We start from the raw sequence: 10,482 nt of genomic DNA, 5'->3' as shown, positions 1-10,482 counted from the left end.
CAGTTTGAAAGCACATCAAAGTGCAAGTTGATAAATAGGTACTGCTCTGGTGATAAGATAAACGGCGTTTTCGTGCGCTGCTCCGGTTCGCCAGAAGCGGCTTAGTCATGCTGGCCACATGACCCAGAAGCTGTACGCCGGCTCCCTTGGCCAGTAAAGTGAGATGAGCGCCCCAGCCCCTGAGTCATCTGTGACTGGACCTAATGGTCAGGGGTCCCTTTACCTTTTAAGGAGTCTCAAAGTGGCTAACAATCTCCTTGCCCTTCCTCCCCCACAACAAACACTCTGTGAGGTGAGTGAGGCTGAGGAAAAGAGGAAGTGTGAATAAGCCCAGAGCCCCAAAATTTGTGGAAGCACAAACAAATATTATGGTGGAATGAGGGGGGATGGAGAATAAAATGGGAGTATCCTGGGAGAAGGAATCTTGTGCAACAGAATCTTCTCATCCCATGCACCCACTAAATCTGTTTTAGGGATTCTCCAAACTCTCTGGAGCAGGTTTGGGGAAGGTGCAGGGCATGGGCAGAGGAAGAAGCAGGAGGAACTGTCCCATTGCACAAGCAGAAATGGGTTGGATGAACATAGGACATTGTGTCAAGTTCCACTTGTGAATGGATGAGTGCACCATCTGTGGAAAAATCCATTTTTCCCTTTACAATTAGAAATATGCCCCCCTGCCAGCCACTATACTGCTTCTAACAGCCTCCCATAGTCAAAGGGAATACAGAAGCTATGAAAGGTTTACACAGAGAGTTGTTAGGAACATAAATATGACAAGGAAATGCTTTGTGGCTTGAGCCTGAATGAATGAGGTTGGCTATCAATCTCAATAAATACAGGCAACAACTCTGGCTTCTAAAACCAGAGTATTGCTTTTTCCTTTGCCAAGTAATTTGCTAAAGGATATATAAGTCACAGCAATAAAGGAACAGAAGCGAAAGTTGGCAGGCCTATAGAGGTTGGTAGAAGCATACAGGAAATGTCATCTATGTCACACTCCAATCAGAAACAAGATTTTTCATTCTTTTGCAACAGCCATATTTTGGAGACATACTTTCTCATTTTTTTCTCCAAACCTTTAAAATGCAACTATGTGTTCTCTCCATGTTTTCAAAGGAAAACATGTTCTAACCAGTGCTAAATATACAGTCCTAAAAACAGTGAAATTAACTGAAACATATATTTTATTCAGTTTAATTCGTGAACAAATACCCCAAAAGCAAAATATGAGTCATTATTAGTACTGCAAAAATGGACACTAATCTCCAAAAGCCTTACTTCTAGCATAATCATGAGTATGTCTGCTCACAAGCCAGTCACATTCTGTTCAAGGGAGTGTGCTGCCATGTAAATATGTATAGGACTGCAGCCTAATTTTATTTTTAATTTTTAAAATCATAATCCAAAAAAGTTTGAGGTTTATATGACTATTAAAGGTAAAGGGATCCCTGACCATTAGGCCCAGTCGCAGATGATTCTGGGGTTGGGGAGCTCATCTCGTTTTACTTGCTGAGGGAGCCGGATTACAGTTTCCGAGTCATGTGACCAGCATGACTAAGCCGCTTCTAGTGAACCAGAGCAGCGCATGGAAACGCCGTTTGCCTTCCCACCTATTTATCTACTTGCACTGTGTGTTTCAAACCGCTAGGTTGGCAGGAGCAGGGACTAAGCAGTGGGAGCTCACCCCGTCGTGGGGATTCGAACCACCAAACTTCTGATCGGCAAGCCCTAGGCTCTGTGGTTTAACCCACAGCGCCACCCGCATCCCTTATATGACTATTAGTTGACTCCAAACCCAAGCCACAAATTTTAGTAAGCTGGTTTGCAGATGCTTACATGGAAAAGGGATAGCATACTTATAGGAAGGGAGAATACAGAACCATGGTCAACAGTGATTGTGTGCTCACCATTTGAGAGTCTTACCTTTTAAGTGGTATTTCAAGTTCTGTTTGGAGACCTGATCAGAAATGTCATCAGCTGTCCAGCCCCTCCTTATAATTTCTGCACATTCCTTTTAGCACTCCCTCTTTTGCTATTTACCTCTTCATGATTTTGCTTATTTTGTTTCATTTTAAACACTTTGCCATACGTATATTTTTTTTGTGCTTGCAAGATTTCTCATCAGATTTCTGTTCTGTCCACCCCACCAAAATATCTACGGATTGTGCACCACAGAGCATTACATCTCATTTATACATGAAAAGGCATGGGGGCAAGCAGAAGAGGGACATCTCTTATTGATCCTTCTTTCTTAAAAACAAATAAACCCAGAAGCCTCGTATTTTAAACATGGATCAAAATCTTGTAACATGTACCAGATCAGCACACAATGAGAAAATAGTGACATGGTTTTCTTTTTCTTCCTCTTCTAGTGTGCCTCTTAGATTTTGCTTGCTAGTTTAATAAGAACTTTTGGAGGCAAGAGCTAGTTTATGATGTTTAGATGGTGCCTTCCTCTAAGTGCTTGGAGTTGCCAATTATTGCATGGAAATAGTCCGTGCAGAATTATTGTCAGTTCTCATTTCGGGTATAATTATCACTGGTAAAGTTAACATAGAAATCCTTTTCTCTCTCATTATCAGCCCTGAAGCCTGCTCTGTGGATAAGCCTGAGCAGGACTGCTCTGCACACCCTGCACCCCATCCTGTGTTGTGCAAAGTCTAGCAGGTAAGAAGGGAGAACAGGTGACAGTAATGGGAGATGTGAAGGGCAGTGTCAGGGGCTGGACTGAGGAGGAATGGTGTGGGCCACTCCCCTTCTACACAACCTTCCCAAGAACAGGAGGACAACATAGAATTACAACAGTGGTTTGCAGAAGGTTCAGAGAATGTAGAGGGGAAAAGCTGGGAAATATTGGAAGGGCAAGTAGAAACAGCTGACAAGACACAGTGTCTTTGGTGAGCATTCCTGAGCCCCCCTCCCCCAGGACTAGGCGGGCAGTGTGAGTAGCTGAACAGAAAGCTCAGAGACAGAAACATTAGACCAACCAGTGCAGGGATGACGTGGCATAACAGAGACGAAGGAGGGCGGGACTTTATTTGGAGCCATTTCGAGAGAGAGAGAGATACATTCCTTTGTCTCTCGCTGTGATTATTGAATAAACTAATTGGTAAGAACTCTTTTTTTTATCAGCTTCTTTACTGCCATTTACTGATTTACTGAATCAGGAAGGGACCTGATTCCCCGAGCCTGACAGGCAGAAAATGATGTGGCTGCATCCTCCTTCAAGCCTGGGGACTCCTTGAGAAACAGGAGAAAGCAACCTTAACTGACAGGAAGCAGCTAAAATCACACAGGAAACCTCCTGAATGATGATCTCTGCCATAAAAGGATTCTTTGGTCAGCCGACTTTATATGAATGGGTATCACTTTCTTCATTGTCACACCAACAGAACGGGAAGGTCCCACAGCATGGCTGCAGCCATGGTTTCCACATAATGTTTCCAAGAGAGAGCTGCTGTGGGACAGGTGTGAGGGTCCCACGATGCTCCTCCACAGCGCTGCCTATGTGCTTTAGGACTGTGTGGAACAAGGGCTCCGTGTCCGGTGAAAGAGGCACGGCCTCTGATGGGTCTCTTGAGAGATCAAACAGCAGAGGAGGATCATGACTCGTTACACCTTCTCCAGAACATGGGCAAATCCCTTTTCCATAACAGGCTCCTGCGCCTTTGGGGTGAAAGATTGGCGTTATGTAATGAGCCTTCCATAATGCACCACCTGGGAAGAAAAAGAAAGCACAAACAAAAACACCCTGAAACAATAATCATGAAGGTGATGATATTCCCTGGAGATCTGGCTGAAATCTGAAAATTCAAATAAATTTACTTGCCAACAGAAGGAAATGCACAAGAACACCTCTCCAATAGCCCAGTGCATTAGGTGTAATCTATTCCTCTCACTTCCCTTCTGGCCACTTGACCTGATTTTGTCAAGTTCCATTGACAATGAACTTATGGCCCAGCAGTCTTGGGAACACTGCTTTCTATGGCAATCATTACCAGGCATGTTCTCCCCCCACCCCCACAAAAAAGTAGTAAATTTAAGTATAGCTGCATCTTATTATTTTAAATAACAGGAGGTTTGTTTTCACACTGGGGAATTTGTTGTACTCACTGTCTTTCTGATGCCACCGTACTGCATGTAAGTATGATCCACAGTAATGAAACATGAATTCATGTTCTGAATGTTTGACTTCTTGTTGTAGCAAAGGCAATAGATTCCTTCCGTCAATTATTCTATAGCGACAAAGAAAGAATACGTCATCAGGCAGAAGACTGAAATGAAAAGGCCATGTTTTTGCAGTGCTTTCTTGTAAACAGAGCCCCCCCCCCATGCATTCACATCAATTTTGAACAACATCCTGAAAAGTTTGTTTTCAATATTTCCCCCAGCATTTGATTAAAGACAGATTTGGCCATGAGGGACGCAATTACATTATGTCCAAAGATATTATAACAAAGAAGAAAGATGAGTGTATACACTATTCAAAGAACTAACTATTAGGAACGAAGTCATGAAGTAGTGCAGTTATTTAGATATTTGCTTCTTCTTCTTTTAAGTGTTATGTGAGCATGCTTAAGCTTCAATGCTGCAGAGAGGGAGCAGGCAAAATTATAAACAAAACCTAACTAAGGGAACATCTCCAACATTCACAAAATAATATAGGCCATAAATGGAGGAACCATGGTCATCAGTTACATCACAAATGCTGTGCAGTAGATGCTTACAACACCAACACAACCATATTCCACACAGCATTAATGATCGCACTGATGCACTAGGTGGGCTGGGAATTTTCTCTTTCTTTCATTTCAAAAGATAGCAAAAGTGCTGGAAAAGTGTATGTTGCCTACAAAAAGGTATTACTTAATACCTTAATTCAGATGACTGAATCTTGCAGAAGAATACTGGATAACCCACCCCACCCCCCAAAAGGAAGGAGGGAGGGATGGAGGGAATGAAGGAAGGAAGGAAGGAAGGAAGGAAGGAAGGAAAAGTGTATGCTTGAACAAAGAACCTACACTGACTATCAATGTCCACTGCTCCCAGGCTACATTATATATTGCATGATGAATGCTGCTTATTTCAAGATGCCTTCAAGTAGAGCATGCACAATATGAGCAAGGATACAGGCTCTATACCTGTCTTGTGGTACAGTCCCTCCAGCCACATGAGCCACCGTAGGGTAAATATCCATAAGGCTTGTTGGTTCGTCAACAACAGTGTTGGCAGGGAGCATTCCAGGCCACCTTAAGATGCCTGGCACCCGAATGCCTCCTTCCCAACCTCCCATGCCTTTGCCCCCTACATTGGGAACACAATAGCAGAAACAGACATGTTTATTATACTTACTTTCCTAAGCAAAAGAACATTCCAAATCTCTTGTGGGTGGTGGAACCACATGGCCTTTCCATTTTCTTTTAAACTATCAATATGCACTAAAGGGCCGAGAATCAGTGGGATTGCTTTCATTTCAAACAAAAGCAGATCACAGGTTTTAGAATATATTGCAACCTTCCATATTTGTATTTGTATTTGTATTTGTATTATTATTTTATTTATGCCCCACCCATCTGTCTGGGTTTCCCCAGCCACTCTGGGTGGCTTACAGCATATCTAAAACATAGTAAAATATCAAACATTAAAAACTTCCCGATACAGGGCAGATGTCTTGTAAAAAGTTATGTAGTTCTTTATCTCCTTGACCTCTGAAGGGAGGGCATTCCATAGAGAGGGCACCACATCTGAGAAGGCTCTCTGCCTGGTTCCCTGTAACTTTGTTTCTTGCAGTGAGGGAACCAGCAGAAGACTCTCAGAGGAGGACCTCAGTGTCTGGGCTGAATGATAGGGGTGGAGACCTTCAGGTATACTTGCCCAAGGCTGTTTAGGGCTTTAAATGTCAGTACCAACACTTTGCTCAGAAATGTACTGGGAGCCAGTGGAAATCCTTTAACACCAGTGTTATTTGGTCCCAGGGGCCATTCCCAGTCACCAGTCTAGCTGCCACATTCTGGATTAGTTGTAGTTTCTGAGTCACCTTCAAAGGTAGCCCCACACAGAGCTCAGTGCAGTAGTCCAAGTGGAGTATGCACCACTCTGGCAACACAGTCCATGAGTAGGTAGGGCCTCAGACAGCATACCAGATGGAGCTGGTAGACAGCTGCCCTGGACACAGAAGTGACCTGCGCCTCCATGGACAGCTGTGGGTTACCCAATAATATTTATCAGCAATATGCAACTCAAAAGAGTTCCCATAGACATATGTATACAGGGTGTGGTCAATAAAAGACCACATGCCTCCTAATTTCATAGCACAGGAAAAGAGATCAATTTATCCTGGAAAACAACCCAAAGCAAAATTACCCAAACTTCCAGATAGGCAAAGCAACTATATTGCTGCACTGTTCACCTTTATATATGCCATTCCAGCCACCCAGCTGTATTGTTCCTTCCTGAGCTTCCAGTTGCCCTCCATGGTCTGAGGCAAAATAGGTCAATGTGTTGTTTCTCAAGCCTTCCTTGTCAATAGCATCTAGAATTTGACCTACAGAGTTAACCCCCCACCAAAAACAAATATTTACTATGGAGACAATAGCACACAAGGAATTTGTCTTATCTTATCCTCAAAACAGTCCTGTGGTACAAGTTAAGCTTGGCTTCTAAAACTGCTCAGGAAACAGGGATAACCTATCTCTCCCTCCTGACTTGAAAGAGGCTAGCTGTTCCTTAGATGCACATCAAATTATTGCATTAAGGTGTACGTTGTAGAATTGACAGTAGCCATTCAGGAACCTTTCTCCCCCTCCTCTCCATCCTAACAGGACGTGTCTGTGATCCCACCAAAATTGTAATAAACTGCAGCACTGAGGGCAGGATGTTCTATATTTCACCTTTGTACTACAAGAAAGGGTAGCTGATTTTTAAATCATTCACTCAGTCCTTGCAGCCCATAAACAAGGCAGTGTTCAAGACAGCCACAGAATCATAGTCCATGCCTCACCACCACTTGGGGTGATCAGTGTCCATTAACAAGAGAAGAATGCTTAGAGAAAGCCAACACACCTACTAACCAGTCCATTTCTTCTACGTTGTCTCCATATATCCCATGCCTGCTTTTCCCAAGAAAAGCTTCTGTTGTAAACAGGGGTGTGTGGACGTGCAAAAAAGAGACAAAGAGGAGGAATGGCCCATGCTTGTTGCTTAAAAGAAATGAATAGAACACATTTAGTAAATTGCAGCATCGTTGCAGTTTGATATTTCAGGGAAAGTGTTCAATTACCTCTGAATAAATGAAACTGCTTCCTTTAGGACGAGAGAAGCCGTTCTTTCCAGCTTCATTGGTTGTTCAGTGATGTTGTGGTTGCGCATCAAGATGCAATTCCAGTATTTCACAAAGCCATAACTGGAGTACCAGGAAGCAAAAAACAGGAACCCAAGCAAAGCAAAAAAGGTGAACACCTTCCAAGTAACAAAGACCAGTCCTGTTGTCTTTCCTACAAGAGCTGTGAGAACTGCAAGGGCAATAAGCTGGGTGTAAAACCACAGCTTAGCCTGCAACGCTGCATCCAACTCTGGAGGCTTGTGGTCCTGGCAGTTGTTGAGAAGAGTGAAAGGCATGCCATAAAAGTAATCAAAGCCGTGACTCAAAGGATGGTGGCAGTGATCATGGACAGAGTCACAGTTTACCCCTTGATGCCACTTCCCTGGAAATTAAAGCAGAAAACAGTCTGTTACTATTACTTGGAGTGGATTCTGCTGCCCACCCCTTCAAAGTTTGATAACTAAAGTTATCTTCCAGGAAGGTCTTCCTTTCAAACACAGTTGCAATGAATGGCACTGTACAACCGTGCAGTTTCATGGGACTATAGCAGCACTAAAGCACTCTTGTAGCATTTTAGCATGTCATGGCTTCCCCTAAAGAATCCTGGGAACTGGAAGGGGTTAAGTGTGCTCACCTAACATACCTACAATTCCCAGTACCCTCAAGAAACTAGTTTGTAAGCTTCTCCATAACGTGTAAATCTGGTATCAGTGTGCTTTAAAAGTATGGCGTGTTTGTCCACTCAAATCCTTATTTCCCTCCCTATAATAATCCTTTAAGCGGAGATTTCAGAATGATCCTTTAAGTGGCATTACCTGACCATCTGTGCCAGACAGTGTTAATCTTCATGTTTAATACATGAACCATTTCTCAAAAGGACCGCTGTGACTGTGAATCTTTAGAAGTACTGTGAACGTTTAGGATTTACAGGGAAACTGCAACACAGCAGATTTAGTGGAGTCTCTTGACCTACTAACCTCCACTATGAAATCAATCGACAATTTGTTGCACTTGGCTTCCTTTCCAGTTGATGGCCTAATCATTTGACTCTTAACTCTCACGCACGAGCCCAGCATGTAGTCTGAGAAAGACTCCCACAGAAGGCAGCAATGAGCATGCATCACTTCAGGAGCACTCCTAATCCACACAGAAAAAGTCCTAAACATCTAACCCGGTCCTGAATCTCAAGATGACCTTAAGATTCAGTCATTACTGTCCTTGCACACTGTTTACACAATTGCAGCCAGGTGTTTAGGTACTGATGCATACATGCAACTATAAATGGAAATCTAGTTACAGTATTATTTCTTTTCTCTCTTTTTACAATCATTTGGTATTTCTGATTTTTCTTTTCACTTTACTTCTGCCATCTTAAATCATGAATGTTACCAAGTGGGTATACAAGTCAGAAAACAAAGACATACTTGCCCACACACTTGGTAACATATTTGCCTCGCTCAAATGCTTGCTACAGTACAGGCAGGTTATTGTGTAACACCGTTAGTATAAGTCACGTAAAAGTAGGTCATGTTAATGTAGCACATTCTGACCCAGTCATACCAAATACCCCAGATTTATTCTCAACACACACCCAGAGAGAGAGAGAGACAGGCAGACAGACAGGTTAAAGAGGGCAAATTCCAGGTAAGCATGGGGACACTTAGCTTTAACAAACAAACAGAGGATCTCATGGGAACAGGGAATTAAGTCAATGTCAAAGCTGCCTTCATTCCAGACCTGAAGATCTATAGACACCTATGATCATGAGGAGGTCATAGGATTTCTACGTACCTACAAGTCCCGTGGCATAACCCTGCTGCTGCAAGACCTTGGCAAAAGTGGTTTCATTGGCAGGGAGTCCTCCTGAGCCAGCGTTCCACTGCAGAGCCCGATATGAACCACCTGAAGCCATGCCTGTATTACCAAGGATAAAGGCCACAAGTAAACCAACCACCAATACATTTATCAAGTTCAGTTTACATGGATCTGCATCACTTTTTATACTCAAACCTTATCAAGACATCAATATAACCCAGCTGTACCAATTCATCCGGCTGGATCCAAAGGTTGCTGCTGTCACAAAAACACCATATCCTTCTTTTAAATAATACTATCACAGGAATGAGCTCCTGTCCTGGGACGCAACATAATAATGCTAAAACCATTTCATTGATGGGGAAAGTATTATAGAAGCTGTAAAAACAAATACAAAGCTTAGTTATTTAAATATGGTTCCTTGCGTCATCAGCCTGGTGAAACTTCAACAGATCCCAGTACCATCCAACCTAATGCCATGTACAGCGACAATTCTCAACAGATAATTAAATCAACAATTTAAGTAATTGTCATTATTTAAACTCAGGAAATATATCACTGAATTACACTTCACTGATAGTAGATTCAAGACAAGACAGATAGTTAACTTTCAGAACTCATAGCCACAATAGGCTATGGCCACTAGCTTAGATGGCTGTAAAAGAGGTTTAGATAAATTTATCAGCACCTGAGTATCATGCTAAAGAATGCAGTCAGGAATGAAGTAATGGTTTTTCATGTGGAACAAAACTGTACTACTTTCAGCATGCTTATTTTGTTCAATTTTGCACATTGTCTCAGCTGCACATCAATCCAAACATTCCAAATATACTCAACCTGATCTGATGGGGTATCTGCCAGTCAGAAAAGCTGCTCTGCTTGGGGTACAAAGCGAAGCTGCAGCAATGTGCTGAGTAAGCTTCACTCCTTCCTTTGCCAGCCGGTCAATATTTGGGGTGCTGAGATAGAAATGTGATATATTAATAGAATGAAATAGCAGGAGACGAAAGAAGGAGGCAATATATGGCAATTTATCTTGACAGTCCAAGCAACCTGCATCACATAGGTGATGCTCCTTTGTAGTGACAAGCGACAGTGAAGTAAAATCAACTGGAAGATGGCCCAAAGCTGTTCAAGAAACCTTTTAGCCAGTGTCATATTCACAACAATACAACAGTAACCTGAGAATCCCTTACTTGATAGTGTCGTTGCCATAGCAGCCTAGATCTCCAATCCCAAGGTCATCGGCCAACATCAGAACAATATTAGGTTTCATGTTCAGAGCTGCATTTGTCCCGCGGGCATCAAGTGATATAAGTAAAGCCAACAGAGTAGTTAGATAGATT

At 42.6% G+C, this 10,482-nt stretch overlaps 1 protein-coding gene across 1 annotated transcript; it reads right to left on the bottom strand.

Moving 5' to 3' along the window:
* Positions 1 to 2,998: 2,998 nt before the first annotated feature.
* LOC310676221 (arylsulfatase D-like) lies at positions 2,999 to 10,476 on the bottom strand. The gene is made up of 9 exons (XM_083437894.1): positions 10,333 to 10,476; positions 9,974 to 10,095; positions 9,113 to 9,235; positions 7,280 to 7,703; positions 7,063 to 7,199; positions 6,410 to 6,544; positions 5,142 to 5,304; positions 4,114 to 4,235; positions 2,999 to 3,717 (listed from the first exon to the last, which is right to left on the bottom strand). The coding sequence occupies exons 1-9, from the start codon at positions 10,410 to 10,412 to the stop codon at positions 3,341 to 3,343; spliced, it is 1,683 nt and encodes a 560-aa protein (XP_083294020.1). The 5' UTR covers positions 10,413 to 10,476; the 3' UTR covers positions 2,999 to 3,340.
* Positions 10,477 to 10,482: the final 6 nt, after the last annotated feature.

This window comes from Podarcis tiliguerta (assembly GCF_965153285.1).
Source record: "Podarcis tiliguerta genome assembly, chromosome: 4".
Taxonomy (NCBI): Eukaryota; Metazoa; Chordata; class Lepidosauria; order Squamata; family Lacertidae; genus Podarcis; species Podarcis tiliguerta.
Note: the sequence above shows the minus strand (reverse complement) of the source record. Positions and strands in the feature narration are given on the sequence as shown.